Genomic DNA, 18,418 nt, shown 5'->3' on the forward strand with positions numbered 1-18,418 from the left:
AACTAACTTAATCTTTTTGTAACATACTAGTATAAATCTAAAAAAAAGCAAGCAATTTTGTTGCATTATTACCAAAGAACGGTCATTGTATTGTTCCTTATTTACTACTGATGATAAACTAACATGCTGATGAAATTACAAACATTAACAAATTCAAGTTAAAAAAATAGATTTAGTAAATAATTCTTATTAACAATGAAACTTTATTAAATCTCGCAAAATTGATTGATAATGTACAGTATTATTGTACAAATAATGCGATGCCAACTATCTTTGTCAGCCATGAATGATAACTCAAAAGTGCGCCTACTGTAATAAAATTTTATTACAACAAACTTATTGCATTCTAGTAACGGAATTTTAACGTTATTAATCAACGCAGCGTTAAGGCGATCGGTTGAATAGAGATAACGATCAATTCAACTTAACATTCACATAAAATAATTCAATCGAATATGAATACATTCGTATCTATACAACTTAAGCCCACAGTTGTGACATAGGACTAATAATACATTCTGATAAATAGCTTAGACTATTGATAGCATCTACTGTTACATGGTTGAACTACTACATTGTAATTTTACTTCAGATAATAGTGTTAATAAACCATTTGTAAAATAATGATAAAAGAAAAAAATTTCCTAATTTCTTTTTGGAAATAACTCCATCTGGAAAAGCAAGCACTCCAAGTAAATTATTTTACAAGTAAATGTGAGATTACATAGAACTCGTGAATACAGGAATGTTGTACACTATCTCTGTTAGTAACATATGACCTAATACAGGCTGCTGTAGAATAAAGTACATTAATATCATAAATACAGTACTTTTGCATTTAAAGAACAAGTACTATATTCAAGTCAAATCAAAGAAATCTCTAACGGTAATTGAACACTTAATTACAATATATTCTTATAGAACAAACAATAATGATAGTTTTATGACGTGACAAGTTTTAGCATTTTATGTTACGTCAAGTTAAGTGCATTGATATAAATCGTTTCAATATTTGAAATTCGATATCACTGTTATAACCTAACCGATAAAGGTAGCCTTCAATATGATTTTAAAATAATCCATCATTTGAATAAAGTCGGCTACAACGTATTAAAGTAGTTCTATAATGAATTGTCCATTGAAGATATTTTACAGCATAGATGGGTACGTATAAACATACACATGCAAGGTACGCGCATATCCAACATTTCTCGATACAATATAAAAAGCACCGTAAGCTAGATGTAAATACAAAAATTATCAAGCATATGATACAAGGAACTGCTTTTTAATGCCAAATACAAAGTGCATGAAGTGAGCAGGTAGGCGAAAGCGAAGAATAAGCTTTGCAACTAAGGTAATAGTGTATTGCAGCATCTGCAACCAATCCTATGTAGAGAAGTACTTAGACTGGTTTCGCTATATTGCTATTTTTGCCAACATCATGGATCTATGCAAGCGTGCAAGTTATTTTATTAGGCATTAGTATGTTTAAAATTTCCTAAAGATCGTAAATATTACTAGCCACTTGCTTCACCTCTTGCACATAAACTTGAAATTCATTATATGCTTCGATTAGAAGCCGTACTTGCCCCCTCATCATAGCCATGTTCCATCCATAATTATCTTTTACCTAAAGATTAAAGTTAATACGATGAAACTTGAGAGTAAATAATTTTCCTAATTGTAGTTACTATCCAGACATTTTAGAATCAATATACGTAATCAGCAGCTACATATGATACCTTTAATAATTTCTTGTTCTTGACTCCACTCTCTTTACTAATATAGGACACCAGTTCGCCCTATTACAAACCAGAAATGATTTCATAATACCAACATACACGTGAATGATATTGTTATCAAATAGCTCAATATAAACATCAGTTTAATTACCTGCAAATTAACCGCGTCCGATATAAGCTGCTCAAGCTAATTAAACATTAAAATACAATTTTTAACATTATATCAATGACATCTATAGTATCTAAAAAATTATCACAATTATTCAGAAATGTTATACAAACCCTTTCCTGTAGAGAAGGGGCGCTATCAAGTAGAATTCTACCTTCGTCTATCATCTAACAAATAATTCGTTAGTAAATAATAAAGTAAGAATGGAGAAAAAATTTGGTCAATGAGGTATTACCGATTGGAAGGTTGAAATAGATTTTTTATATCCTTCAGGAACACCTCCAATAGCTTCTAAATGGGGATACTGCATTAAAGCAAATTCAATTAATATTTCATACATGCCGATTATTACGTCACAAGAGTAACTAATCAGCAGCTCTCTCTCCTAATATAATAACATTGAAAACATATTCTAAATGCAATAAAATAAGAGGACATAAACATTTGCATCATTTACCCCCTCATTGGATGTTATGGACAGCGAGAATGTTTGTGAAGAACCTGTCAATCTTGATGTTAAATACTTTATACATTGTTTAATATTAGAAGAAGGTGCTAAGCCACATATTTCCTGTATCGTATTTAATAAAAATTACAAAAGTGTTAATAATTTTACAATCTACGAGCATCATCTTTAAAAAAGTAAAACACTTAATTACCTTGAATTGAGCTATTGCAATTTGTACATTATCTCTGAGATCAGTACTAGTTCGCAATGGCTTTACAGCTTCCTGTTATAAGTAATAATAAAACTAATGACATTCCCAATCTCCTAAAGCGAATTATTACCCTACATCCTTTATTTTGATGCAATTGCTTATATAACCTTGAATATCTCATCAATAGACTTAATTCCGACCGTCTTTAGTTGTGCATACTAATAGTTTAATAAAGAAAACACTTAAAGCAATGAATGAAGAGTAAAAATTTAATGGTAATGACAGCATCTTTTTTGCATTTATACCTCTCTAGTTTTTTTAAGTTTCTTTATGGACATACCACGTTTGTACGACTATGTGTAGGCATAAGCAATAAATTAATCTGGTTAGCCAAATAACGTAGGATTTAAAGCAGATCATACTGGCGAAAGTTGTCAAAATATACCCCGAAGGCTCGTTTGCCAGTCATTGCGACATGTATGAATAAGGTAGCCAGCGGTATCAGTTCACCAGTATCGTCGTACAATTTTAAATGTCGATAACCTAATAGAAAACAAATTTCGGACTTCATCTCATTGAAATAAAGTGAACTAAAGAAAAGTTTTTAATTTCAATTTCATGATAAAACTATTCTAGCACATTACCTAATTTTACACAAGTTAATGGAATCGAATATTGCCCAATAAAGTCATCACCAATATGCTCATCGTCTTTTACCAAAAATCTCAAGATGGCCAATTCGGGTAAGTTAATCAGGAATTCATACGATTCATCAAATACCGGGTTAAATCCTGTTAACCACAGGTTAATGCAATACGTTACCACATTATTATATAATAGTAGTACCATTATATCATACATCTTTCACATACTGCATACTTTACTCCAAAAATGATTTGGTAACGTACCGTTATTTGCAATTGTCTTACTACGCTCTTCCGCACAATCAATCGGGATTCCATTGATTTGTAAAATTACATAGGGATCTACTGCATTGACTTTCGAACCTGATCCTCGTGGCTTTGGTAAATTTTGGCCACTAATGATCTACGGTAAATTAATGCCAACAATTTGTTTAAATTTAAAATTTAGAACGACTTTCATTAACTGTACTACGAACTTTCATTGTAACTAACCCTAATATGTAAAATTTGTGGATCCACTCCTGGAATAGATTCCTTACTTGATGGATTAAAATAAGAATAATCTATACGAAAAAATCAGAGATTTTGCGTTTATACCTTGATAATAACGACTTCTAAGTAAATAGTACACATAATAATGTACTACTCTTATAATGAATAAGTCTAAACAATAAAAATAGATTTACCTTCACGTAAAGCTGGCGGCTTCAGAACGTATCCACAGCCACCATTTTCAGTAAATTTTCCAGTATGAAGGTCCATCATTTCTCCGCGTGTTTGATAATTCATGGCCACTACAATTCAATAAGATAAAGTTGTTACTTTGCAATTTTTAAAAAATTTTGAGCACCGTTAAATCAATTTTGGGGGATGAACAGTATCATCCAAAATAACCTAATTGGCAACCGCAATTCCATAAATCTTGCGGATTGTAATTGCTAGAGTCGACGCGTTTAGTAGCTGGATAAATCCTGCTCAAGTAATTCTTATTAAAATTAACAAATTCATCCGGAGACGCTTGATTAAGCTTCAATGCCGATACTTCTTCAAATGATGAAGTTTCATAATAATTTCCTAATCATAAAAAATGTTTAATTACATGAAGTACGCGCATACTGCTAAAAATTCTGAGCTATAGGATTTGCCGTCAACGCATATAACGGTCAGGCTATCTTTTTTAGTTATTTTTCTTAAAGTATAAAGAAACACTTGCGAGGTAACGAATAATATCGAAATATCACTGTTAATCGATAAAGACTTACTGTTATTTTCTTTAGCTTCCTGAAAGCCATTGAATGTAATACACTTAAGATTGATTAAGTCCGATAATTGCTTAATCAATTTCACCTGCTTCTTGTTTTGATTAGCGTTATCCTTCAAGTATTAAAATAATAATTGTAAAGTTACTAATATATGTTATGTTGAAACATATTGTAAAATATCAACATCACAAGCGGCTTATTAGATTTTATCAAAGTATAGAATTCTACGCTTATATGCTGTAAATGCGGCGAAGTAGTAATGCAGTAAATAGTTAATGCTATACATGTACTGTATGATGTTCTTACCTTTTTAGCTTTCTTCTTTTCACCATTTTCTGGGGCATGGCCCGAACATTCTTCATCAGATACGAATCCTTCCATCTCTTTACAATCAACTGGTAATTTTTTGCCCTAATTTTATAGAATAATTGACAATATCAGTCGAAACGCCACATTTGTAGCCCAGAAAAATTTCAAATCCTGAGAAATTTATTTCACCTTCAGAATAATCTTTCTTCGTAAACGCCTAGGTGAAGTCAGTAATTTTTGATTTTCGTTGATAAAATGATTGCATAGCTTATCTGTAATTTAGGATATATAATCAAGTATTAATTCTTAAATTCCTATTTTGCCTGAAATCGTCATTGATATATTAAAGGCTAACTCTCATACTGTTAGTATTACTAACCGCCTAAGATTTCTTTTAAATAATGGGCAATTATACGTTGCTGCTTCGTAGAGCAGTGATTTTGAATCCATAGTATTACCGGATACCTTATTCCCGCAAATTGAATAACCCAGCAAAGCTTAGACTACAACTAACAGATTCGCTAACTTAAGCTTTAATTAAAATAAAATTTAATATTAATATTGGACTTGAATTAAAGATTAATATTATTTGGTTTCTATTGTTTATAAACATACTCGGATGCGACAAAAGCGTATTCATTAATAGCCTGTATCACAGACTTGAACGTAATCTTTGTTGTTAATGACTGCCCATGGTATATTACAGGTTCATTATTAGGACCATCCCAGCAATCCACTATGGTTTTGTAATTTAATATAAACATTATTTCGTAATTGATCAATGGATTAACGATAGTAAAATTTATTAGTACTATATAACATACTTTCAACGCAACGACATCCAGACAAAAGGGCACTTTTATAGGCCTCAACGCTTGAAGGGCCAGTTAACTGGTCTTCCAATAGATCTCTAATACAGGTATTAGATAAGTAGCAACGTTAATATCTCAGCATTTTACTTTTAATAGAAAAATGATAAAGATTGCACTCACGTATTATGCGAAGAGGCAATAAAATAATGAGACAATGGTTGGTCCATATCTTCACAAACGTTTAAATGTTTCGAGTCAAATAATTCTTGTTCCAATAAATACTTTATGAAGCCATCTATACCAAGAAAACCCTCACGTCGCCCTCTACGTGTTGGTTCATACTTCTTTACCAATCCTAAACAATCTTCTTTGCTTAATTTTGAAACCTATTACATATATCAGAATATTTAGTGGTTTTTTGTAATTTTCTAAATTTTGCTTCAGCTTGTTTTCAATTAAGAAATGCGTGATATTTTGCGCAATTAATTATACATTGGAAAACACGCACCCCCTGTTCTGATTCTAGAAATGCCATTAGATCATCAACGGTCAAGAAATCTCCAATATTAGCGTATCTGTTTTGAATAACAATATATCATATTTGCACGCATTAGGTAAGATGTAAAATTTTAATATTTGTACACATTTACGTATTCAAAACTAATTTTCTTCCAATAGCCGTTTAGGCTAATTTCTTTACCATAATATTTCTTAATATCTTAATTATAAACGTCTATCATCATTTCTGCTAGATGCCCTTACCGAACCAAGATAAAATACACTTCAGGTCTAGTAGTTATCTCTTTAAAAAAATTTAAAAATTGTGCTCTGTTCATGGTACCATCGGCTGCGCTACATTCCTGTATATAATACAGACACAATAATAAATTTGGCTTCGAATTTTCACTAACAATCATGAGGTGATAATTTCATAGCAAGTAAATAGAACGATAGCATTTCTTGCCATGACTGAGTACTTAAATGATACGCATTTTTTAGCATATCACAGTAAAAAGAATAGGGAATTTCATATTAAATGTAAATTACTTCCAGTAATATCTTGGGATATCCATAGACTTAATTTATAGAAAGGTATATCTTTAATAAAAGTAGCCCAAATATAGACAGAAATTTTTTTATTCTTACCTTATGTTTCGAAAGAATTTGTTCTAGATTGATATGAGGTGACATTTGTTTAACAAGACCCATAACCTGTTCCTCCATCAGAAAGCCGGACCCACGAACGGCTTGGAAATCAAATTTTTCTTTTATCCATGTAATATTAGTTAAGCAAATTATGATATTGTACGAGTCATTATTTTAAGTTATAGTTACATAAGAGTATCAGCTGCAAGTAGTGATATAGAAAATTCTAGAAAAATTTTATAATAACAGTTTTATAATTTTAAATGAACAAGTTTACTCGGTATCGCTTAAATTATGTATAGTCGGGATATGAATCACGGATAACTTGACGATCATCAACGCTGTCTTTACCTGAACCAACAATACAGATGTGATAAGAATATTAGTTAAATAGCAACAGAATAATTGATGTTATTTTACTAGAGTATCTAAGGAATTACTGTGTTATACGAAAAATAAATACAAGAAGGCTTCGAGATTCTGCTATGCAAGATTTCTTAGTTAAGATAGCTAAGATAAGATACTTACCAGATCTTTTACGATTACTAATAAGGCATCTCAAACCAGTTATCCACACATTGGCCTCATCTGGACTGCTAGCCACTAAATCTAACGATTCATACTTATCTCCATAGATAATTGAAAAGGAGCAATCTTCGCTATAGTCCTCCTTGACTAACTGACGAAATATATCTGTCGTCTGACCCTTGAAAACTTCTCGAATATCGGAAATTTTTACTGCGAACATAGAAATCATTTCATTATTGAGTGATACGGCGACCACTTATGTAAAACATTGCTAACAGTTATTCGAATAGGGAGTGGAGTATTCTATTCATTTATTCGTCCTTTATTTTCATTTAAAGAAGCGTTATGCCTCTATTCAGATAATAGCGAAAGGCTAACTTTTACGTGTCGAGCACTATTGTGAAATTCTATCCTATATCACATAGAATGATTCTCCATACTGTAGACTCACGTACTCTGTTGGTTGCTAAATATTATTCAATATTACGATTTGTCGATAATGCTACGCTCAATTACATGGGAGGTAAGCTAAAACTAATTATGTTATAATAATTATAACATACACAATCAGTGTTGGCAAATTATAAGGGACACAAAATTAGCCAGTTGTATAATTCGGCGGATAATAAGCTTATTCTTATAAAGTATTAATTTTAAATTAATTAAGTCGTTACTACAGCATTTACTGATGCGTAATAATTTAAATCAAATGGCCAGCAACTGTACTATATCGCGAAGAAAACGCTCTACTTTGGCATCACAAGTCAGTAATAACAGTGTCATAATATGCTGCTGCTTTAATGCAAGCTATGAAATTTATAAGATTTGTAAGGTGAATTGATAGCTGATTTTGATTTGTACGCGTATAGCAGCAGCAAATAGAATTTTCTGCTAAATAGCTTTAAAAGTATTCCTTGAGATCGAGATAATTATTGCAGCAATAGCCAAAAGATCGAAAAAAATAATACTAGTAATATAATAACAGTAATAATACTAGTAATATTGTTAATATGAATGAAACGAGGAATACTAATAATATTGATAATAATAAGTTATATGAATTATATACTATTAATTGTCAGATATTTTGATAGTAAATCATTAATATAATCAGATCCTTACTTCAAAAATTTTCATTAATTAATTAAAATAAATAAAAACAAATTGTACACTCAGAAGGAAACAGTGTAGATCAATGAGAAGGAATCAAAGCGTTAATCACATGCGATAATTACAGAGCTTTATATGTACGGATGTTCCATGCCTTATTAGCAAGCTATTTTAGAACTGAGGTGGCGTTAATTAATTCAATTATTCTTCTTTCGTGCACCAGATAGCTAAAAAATACTATTTATCATACGTATAATATAATTGATTCGATATTAATATGCGTAAAGCAGAAATTCTAGAATGAATACACTACAGTACCTCGTAAGATAATTAGGATATGTTGAAAGCATCGATTTCTCTCATAAGTCTATCGTAGTTTGCTTGCTAATTATGTCGTAAACATATCTGTTCTTTAATCATCTTACATCAATAACAATGGGGGTTAACGTCTCAAAACAGGTGTAGTTAGTGAAAAGGGCGATACAAAAGCTACAACTAGAAACAATACTAGTGGATAAAATTGTAGACAACACTCTTTTATCCACCAACCCCATTAACAATGGCTTGGCATCCATTATCAATTCAGGTCTTATGTACAATGGATCAAAAAATGGATAGGTGATATTGTTAATTTAAATAAATTATATTAATGAACATGGTATAATCTTGAATCGTCTATAAAATATAATAAAGAGCGGATAGCAATACTAAGAGGATGCTTAGTATGTTTTCGATAATCATATCAATTCCTTCTGATTATGCATAATAATACTGCTTAACTTCATAGTCAATTTTAACTTCTAATATATGGGATCATAACACATAATTGCATCGATTTTCTATTGATCGTAGAGAAATATGACGACGATTGAACAACAATTTTATTAGCAAAGATGTGACATATTTTGGTCATCAATCTACAATACTCGTATACATATAAGTAAATCTATTAATTGTATAATAAAGGATTGAGACCTCTATTACATACTGTGTATGCACACTACATACAGTAAGCTTCTCTAGCATTGGTATTAACGTAATAAATTATAAAGGGACTCAATAAGTTCTTCATCTGTGAAAACGCTCGTGCATTGATTTGTAATCAAGTATTTGTATTTAGCATGGTCTAATGCAAAAAAGTAATTAAATCAGCAGTATGTAATATTCAATTTTATAGTTAGAGTAATGAAGAAGCTAGCTGGTTTTAGAAGTAGAACTTAAACAGTCGTATCAACTTTTGTTGCTTCCAATATTTCAGATGTAAAGATAATTATAATTATTGATGTGAAATAGTAACGCAAATAGATTAATTATCAGAGCATAGGATAGTAATATGTTAAAAGACAACCTTCTCTATCTGATAGCACTATTGTTTCCATATAAATATATGTGCACAGTACGCTATGCTACTCCAAATGCATCACTATTAATTACAATTAAATTCAAGCCTAAAATACTAGTCTTGTCAATGAGTGAGTACACTGAAATATGCTACTCAATAAACAAGTATACAAAGTCTGACGATCATTGTGTTCTAATAATATTTCATAATGATCTACCCACTTTACCGATAACTATTTACAGGCTAGTATAGCTTTAGATATACTGTACATACAAACATACGCGTATATTATAATTTAGTGCAAGTATTTTAAAACACGATATAATTTGCGTAAAAGAGTTTGGAAGGATTAGCCTAACAAATTTATAAGTTATTGAAGTAATTTAAATGCATTATATCAGTTACTTTTATATGATTTCATTACTGTTCAAAGGAATAATATACTGACAACGCAAATGACATTGCATAAATATAATCCAATAACTTTCTTGAGTAATGCAGTAGCGTGGACAATATGTCATCTAATCAAGCTGACCGATAGTAATCATTTCATCAATACTGTTGCATGATGTTGACCAATTGTGTGATTAATTATAATTCTTAGTTAAGCGTAATTAAGATTACTTTCAATCTGTAGCACTACGTACGACAGTAAACCGTAGAGAGTTGATTGACTGCACAAGATGCTTAATGTAAAGACATACTTACTGTATTTAATACATATAGTACAAATAAAAAACATTGAAATATTCTACTTTGTGCCGATTGGCCAAATCGATCTAAGTTTTAGATGTTCTATTACTCGCAGACAAACTCTACATAAGATTCATATTTGTATATATTATATATGTATGCTATTGGTAAATTACTTACATGGGTTCTGGTGATAGCGAATAATGGTAATAAACTGTCAAAATATATTAAACTGTTCCTTCATGTTGACCCGTATTGCTGTTTACGAGTATGTTACAGTATATGAATGTCGAGTTTGAATCTACATTATACAGTTAGATATAACACTGAGAATTGAAAATTAGCATGAATATGGGCTATTACATTGTACTATCGGTTGCATAAACAAACTAATATGTTACGGCCATATTTTCGTCATAATTATAAATGTCGGCAATGAAAAGCATAATATTCTATTCAGCCTCATTTTATCCGCTGTTATCACTTTCACTTAATAAATAGCAATATGATAGCAATGACATCGCTGTAGAAATCATTACATAAAATAACGATATGACCTAAAAAAAAAGATATGAGAAAGTAACTACTCCGATCGTAACTACATACGCGTACTGGAAGAAAATCAATTAAATATGGTAGACGATACGGCGGTAATGTTTTTGTTGGCTAAGCTGCCGTAAGGAATAATATAAAGCGCAAAATAATTTAGAATGAGTAATGCGAATAATATACAATTTCCATTACACACTGCTGTAGGTATATATATAGTTTAATGGGATCTTTAAATAAATTACCCCTTAATCAATACAATCAGACAATGTTCAACTTTAATCCCTAAAAGCAACTTAGTCAATTTAAACGATATCGTAGGTAGACAATTAAAATGATAATAATGCTTTCAAGTTAGCAAAAATAGCCTCAAAGGGAGAAATCCTATTATGGAATAAAACTATGTATTCTCTGGTGCACTAAATCTATTTTTTAAATGCAAAGAACTTCGGCCATGAGAAGTGCTATTCTATAGCGAGTTAAGAATACAAATAAAACAAATAATAAGACTTCCTATTCTTTTGCTATGTGTGCGATCTTTAGACAGCCGTGTTTAGGGTGTAAAATATTTCAACTTTTGAAGCAGGAAGAGTGTCTTTCAAATGATGGACGATACTGATAGGAATTATAGTCATGGCATGCATTAAGGAAACAGCTAACTTGACGATGTCAAGACACCAAACACATATCCGATCCACAACAGATCGACTGGAGGATTTAGTACTATATAGGGTACACATATTAACTATTGAAAACGACTATACAACATTAGGAACTGCAATTCTTTCTACAAAAGGTACCACAGAATGACTTGCAAGGTAAATACTATACTTCAATCAAATACAATTAGCAATAAACATCATCAAAACGGTTGCTATCGACATACGTGTACATTGTACACTGTATAGGTAAGTCATTGATGATGATGATTCAAGCTATAAATCTGTATAATAAGTTCGTTATACAGCATAAGAGAAAGCATAGACAAGGGCAACACGGTATAATATAGTCATGAGTGATGGGAGAGAGAGAGAGAGATGAAATCGGTCTTTTCTAACAGTCTATTATCATATAATAAAAAATTAAAAAATTGTTATTAGTTTATGAGTTGTATGCTTCTATAACGTTATTACTGTACCCATGCAAAACTTCTCTTTGATGAATTGGAAATGACAGTAGGCCGTGTTAGCGAAATGTAATAAATTGAATAAATCCATGAAATCATTGGCAATGTGATTCTACTTCTAATTATTAAGCTTAGGAACATTGATGAAATTGTCATCGCATAAAATTGTAATTATTAAGCTTAGGAACATTGATGAAATTGTCATCGCATAAAATTGTAATTATTAAGCTTAGGAACATTGATGAAATTGTCATATGAGTTTTAGAATGAAAGATGAAATTATCATCCTATAAAGTTGTAATTATTAAGCTTAGGAACATTGATGAAATTGTCATATGAGTTTTAGAATGAAAGATGAAATTGCCATCCTATAAAATTGTAATTATTAAGCTTGGGAACATTGATGAAATTGTCATATGAGTTTTAGAATGAAAGATGAAATTGCCATCCTATAAAATTGTAATTATTAAGCTTAGGAACATTGATGAAATTGTCATATGAGTTTTAGAATGAAAGATGAAATTGCCATCCTATAAAATTGTAATTATTAAGCTTAGGAACATTGATGAAATTGTCATATGAGTTTTAGAATGAAAGATGAAATTGCCATCCTATAAAATTGTAATTATTAAGCTTAGGAACATTGATGAAATTGTCATATGAGTTTTAGAATGAAAGATGAAATTGCCATCCTATAAAATTGTAATTATTAAGCTTAGGAACATTGATGAAATTGTCATATGAGTTTTAGAATGAAAGATGAAATTGCCATCCTATAAAATTGTAATTATTAAGCTTAGGAACATTGATGAAATTGTCATATGAGTTTTAGAATGAAAAATGAAATTGTCATCCCATAATTCAGTAAACCGTATTTTAAGCAGCTATTCCATCTACCGAATCATGACTGCATGGTAACTACCTCTGGTTACTGAACAGTGTACTACGCTTATACAGTATGATCAATGTCATTGGTGTACAATGCATTTCGAATATTACAAGTTTAATCCAGAGAAGATGAAAGAAAAAAACCAAAACGGTCGGTCGATATTATTAAAATTATTACGAATCGGTCGATAAAATTGATGGCATTTCTAGGCATACTAAAGTGGTGAAAAGGATACTAATCCTTAATACCCACCATACCGTAATTTGCAAGGTATGATAATTCGGTAGTTTATTAACAGTATGATAATTACGGTAGTTTATTAACAATCAATCAATCATACAATTATGGATGAGGAAAACAGTCATCGTCCAAGTACGATAAAAGCTCAACAGTAACGTTAATATCATTCTTTTCTTATTACACTAGATTACTATACGTTTCTCTCTCTCTGTATATTATAAACTGATAGACGGGTATCGAGGTTTATCCATGGCTATCGGTGGTTTATTTTATGATTGTATTTATTGCGTTGCAATGGCGATCATCTGTCACTATTCTAATTTAAATTAGTATTGCAGTGGATATTAGCAGAGTATGTTGAAGGATTATCATACTGAAGGAAATAGAAATGAAGAAAGATGTCTTTTGGATGAGGAAAACAGAGATGAAGGGAAAATGGCGATACGCATTGAAGAGTGTGAGAGTGAATTAAAGAAAAATAGAGAGGAAAGAGAACATCAATATATTTCAAAAAATAAAATATCATTCAAGCACTGTTTAGTTTGCATTCATTAGTAGACAAAACAGAGACAAAAAAACACAACTTCATACCATTTGATAAAGGAAAGTACACAATTTTGACTGTGATAGACAATATGTTGACGAGATATCGTAGTTTATGTCAATCGCTTACTATGTCAACATTCATAACGTTATTGAGTAAGTTAGTTAGTGACTTTATTACTTACTAAATGCTTTTTCAGCTTTCTTGGTACTCGGTTTCCAAGTTAATGATGACATTTCTTGATCCAGTACAAAAGTACGCTTGTAATGTCGCGTTACTGAACGAATTTTAATCATATCGGTGCCAGCTTGCATTGCTCTTATACAATCGCCAGCTGTACGTGTCAAGATAGCCATTTGCAAAAAGCGGCACATAAAGAAGGAGAAAAGGAGAAAAGTTGAGCCAACATCGTACTCTACTCTACTCGTTTACAACATAGCAAAAATAAACTATCGTTTTGTGATCGATTAGTCAGACTGTACAACACTATATTTATGAGTACTGTCAAGTAGATGAGTTGTTTTTGCAAACCGCTATAGAACATCTGTGGACTAAAATGCATCTATCATACTATCCATGCACTGTATGGAAGAGGCGGCCGTATTGAAATCAAACTTTGGTAGAATTGTACTTGAAATTATGGTAGCGACAGCAATCCTACTTTTGAACCGAAATGGAAAGGACTTGTAAGAATGGGAATGGAAAACCTCTTGTAGCAATACGGTCGTACAAATGAGTATACTGCCGTAGAGTGGTGGTGAATAAATCTAGTAGCGATGGCAAAACATGATTCCTGTACTATATGTTAAAAGTGGCCAAGGACATTTTCAACTTTACTCTAGTTTGTAGTCGCGTCTTGCTGAATGCGTTGGAGAATACAGTAGTCATGTACTGCCGCCTCCTTGAAAAGATTCGATCGGATAATTATGGATCATTATGTGTTGTCCGTGTCAATGCAACACTAAATAAAAGCAAAGTCGATGTTGATTACCAAATTGTACAGTACACTAACAGTGAACAAATCTACTGTACAATCCTGACTACGAATATTGGAAGAGTAAAATTGTAAAGATTGTACAATTATGCCGTTGTATAGTATAGAAGAAAAAGTCATGAATTTATTTGTCAACAAGGGAAAAGTTGGGGGAAAAAAAAATTGGAACGCTTGCAACAAAAGCTACTCATAATCACGATTGTAACTTAATTTCTCTTCAATCGTTAACAGTAGGCCAATGAGATAAAATTGAATGTTTAAAATTAAGATCGGTTGATCGACTATTGTGCAGGATAGAAGGAAAAATTAAAAAATGATGGTTGTGACATGAAGGATAAATCAAAAGACAAAAATGGCAATCATGGAAAGCGTTGAAAGTGAATGGATAAAAGGCATACCGCTGGCAATGGCTTTTTCATCACTGGATGAACTAAAGGAGACATGCTTTTGCATTCGTGATCTATTTCCACTGGCTAAACTGCTACGTCGCGGCATTTTATTAGGGTACTCATCGTTGATATTATTTAAACTATTTCCTTGAATTTGGACTGCGCTAAGACTTCTTGTTCGACGACCAATTCCATCGACATCGGCGTATTGATCAGGACTTAAACTTCGTGCTGGATGATCACTTGATTGCTCATCGCTACGTTGATGTTTCTCTCGTAATTGGCCATTAAAACTGTCTCCATTCGATTTGAGTTGTTCACTCTCTTCAATAACACTCAAGTCACTCACACCGCCCATACGAGGCTTGTCATCGTCTCCTTTACTTTCTTGGTGATCCATGATGGCGACTTTCAATTCAATTGGATGTATTTTGATTCAGTTTTTCAATAACTTAATCAATACGCAAAGGATAGGCGGCTTGACAAGATCGATCCAATGCTTTCAACAACAGTTATTTTCAGTCATACAAGGATAGGAGGGGGATAGCGCCAATTGAATCAGGCAATTTGACGAAACGCGTTGACTTGACCAAGTGGAGTTGAATAAAGTTCAACGAGGAATCACTACGATGCGATACGTCGTGCCAGTCGACTGAGAAGCCCCTACAAATGGATAGTCAACAATTCCAGCAACTTTTTAATACTACTTGTACTCATGATAATATATAGAATCAATCATTGGATGATCTACGGTAGTGAAAGCGTGGACGGCGGCCTATCCGTCTGCATGTGTACATTGTACACTCTACTGTTTCATGGTGTCTATCTACAGTATCCATTCTGGCGAGACAGACATGGACTAGTTGTAGTCTTGGTATTCAATGAAATGAAATCGCACTTACATTGATCAAAACAAATAGAAAAGTTCGCAATAGCTAGAATGAAAATCAATGGTATATATCTACTGTATACTGTATATATACAATCCATATTACGTACTTTTTCTTTCAAGACAGACCTTTCTGTGTAACTTTACAATCAATGAGAAGGGCAAGAAGAAGACTTCCGTTGTCGCTTGTATTTTGTCCAATTGAAGCGCTGGCCTATTACAGTAATCAGATTGAAAAAGAATGGAAATATTATCCACAATTACTAGTGTGTAATCTTGAATATTGATTGATTGGATAACGTCATGCAGATTCAATCCAAGGAAATAAGAGTCTGCAGCTCGTCCTGCAAAAATAAATTGCCAACACTGATTGCTAGCATGATACATGTACAACTGGTATACGAGAATCGATCAACGTCCATGATGTGAAATGGATGGATTGACACAATCGCCATGGCCATCTTACTACGCCTAGGCGTTGTGGCCTACGACAACTATTTGCGTCTGCATCTTGGACTGTCCATCGATACCGTTGGTCGATTGTGTACATTAGGAAATAAAAACTTGTATGGTTGACACACACATCAATTGCAAAATGATCTGAGTCCGCTTCCCTGTACTTTGAAATTGGCAAGGAAATCAACTGCAGATGATGTCAAGAAAGGCATGGAAACGATGGAAACATCGACTATGCACTCAGACTACTGTCATGTTTGTTGATTGGGAAAAAAAAAAAAAAAAAAAAAAAAAAAAGTGGCATTTTTCAACTGCATTGCACATTGGATCGTTCCTTTTCTAGTAGAGTAGGTGGATTGCATGATGGAGGGTGTCGTAGCAAGGCTTAACCTCGTGTTTATGTTACCCCGAGAAAGAGAGTAGCAGAACCTTGTCAAAAAGTACCTACGCCAATATCCAATCAAGATCCTGATGGGCAACATGGATTACCTCCAATGAAGATGGAAAGAAACGCTTTCTATACGGCCAGATGAGGGAATAAACAATGGTGCAAAAGTAATGATGGACATTGCCAATGTCAAATGGAGTAAATCATTTTACAACAACATCATCATCATCAAGTTCAATTGACCATCAAGCGATGATGATTGCATGATGCCTCCTACCTCTTGCAATAGCCGCTGTTCTAATCGAGTGGTAGGCTGTTGTCTTGCACTTTAAATTCATTAATTAAAATAAATAAGTAGTTTAAAAAGTTGCCAATTCGTCAACTGCTTGTCCGCAGACGACAAGGGGGATGTTATTGTTTACAGTGGAATGATCGACGTCGTGGTGCAAGTAGTCAGTAACGTGCTGTGAACTCAAGTGTCATCAATTCACGACCAATAGTCAGTCAATCGATTAAGCAGCACGAGTACTGTTTAAGTCATGAATGCGTCATTGCATGTACAGTACCAATCAGTCTCCGTACAGTATATTTCTTCTAGTACTGTCTACATCCATTGTAGACTACAGTGTACAGTCACTTTTCATCACCCGACTTGATACTGAAGACTGTACAGTACGACGTCCTTGAATGAACGCATGTACTGTACTGTACTGTACGAACCAGTCACCATACAGTACAGTACAGTACAGTATATTTCTTCTAGTGCTGTCTACATCCATTGTAGACTACAGTGTACAGTGTACAGTCACTTTTCATCACCCGATTTGATACTGAAGACTGTACAGTACGACGGTCCTTGAATAAACGCATGTACATTGTACAGTACATCCATTGTAGACTACAGTGTACAGTCACTTTTCATCACCCGATTTGATACTGAAGACCGTACAGTACGACGGTCCTTGAATAAACGCATGTACAGTACTGTACTGTACGAACCAGTCACCATACAGTACAGTACAGTACAGTACAGTACTGTACTGTATATTTCTTCTAGTACTGTCTACATCCATTGTAGACTACAGTGTACAGTCACTTTTCATCACCCGACTTGATACTGAAGACTGTACGACGTCCTTGAATGAACGCATGTACCGTACTGTACGAACCAGTCACCATATAGTACAGTACAGTACAGTATATTTCTTCTAGTGCTGTCTACAGTACATCCATTGTAGACTACAGTGTACAGTGCACAGTCACTTTTCATCACCCGATTTGATACTGAAGACTGTACAGTACGACGGTCCTTGAATAAACGCATGTACTGTACTGTACGAACCAGTCACCATACAGTACAGTACTGTACTGTACTGTATATTTCTTCTAGTACTGTCTACAGTATAGTACATTGTATTGTACAGTGTACAGTGTACAGTATGCAGTCACTTTTCATCACCCGACTTCATATAGGACAGTACTGTACATACAGTACTGTACAGTGCGACGTCCTTGAATGAACGCATGATTGCATG

The 18,418-nt window shown here is 32.9% G+C and overlaps 1 protein-coding gene across 1 annotated transcript; it reads right to left on the reverse strand.

The window, feature by feature from the left end:
* Positions 1 to 2,134: 2,134 nt before the first annotated feature.
* TRIADDRAFT_29799 (uncharacterized protein) lies at positions 2,135 to 15,508 on the reverse strand (the record flags this gene model as incomplete). The annotated part of the gene is made up of 24 exons (XM_002115579.1): positions 2,135 to 2,218; positions 2,372 to 2,485; positions 2,574 to 2,645; positions 2,741 to 2,791; positions 2,879 to 2,926; positions 3,019 to 3,116; positions 3,218 to 3,364; positions 3,482 to 3,620; positions 3,710 to 3,780; positions 3,904 to 4,011; positions 4,112 to 4,291; positions 4,480 to 4,591; positions 4,786 to 4,890; positions 4,978 to 5,060; positions 5,168 to 5,253; positions 5,404 to 5,524; positions 5,613 to 5,698; positions 5,781 to 5,986; positions 6,109 to 6,175; positions 6,363 to 6,452; positions 6,727 to 6,847; positions 7,197 to 7,484; positions 13,952 to 14,101; positions 15,160 to 15,508. The coding sequence occupies 24 exons, from the start codon at positions 15,506 to 15,508 to the stop codon at positions 2,135 to 2,137; spliced, it is 2,976 nt and encodes a 991-aa protein (XP_002115615.1).
* Between the last annotated feature and the right edge of the window lie 2,910 nt (positions 15,509 to 18,418).

Source organism: Trichoplax adhaerens, genomic scaffold, assembly GCF_000150275.1.
Source record: "Trichoplax adhaerens TRIADscaffold_11 genomic scaffold, whole genome shotgun sequence".
Lineage (NCBI taxonomy): Eukaryota > Metazoa > Placozoa > Uniplacotomia > Trichoplacea > Trichoplacidae > Trichoplax > Trichoplax adhaerens.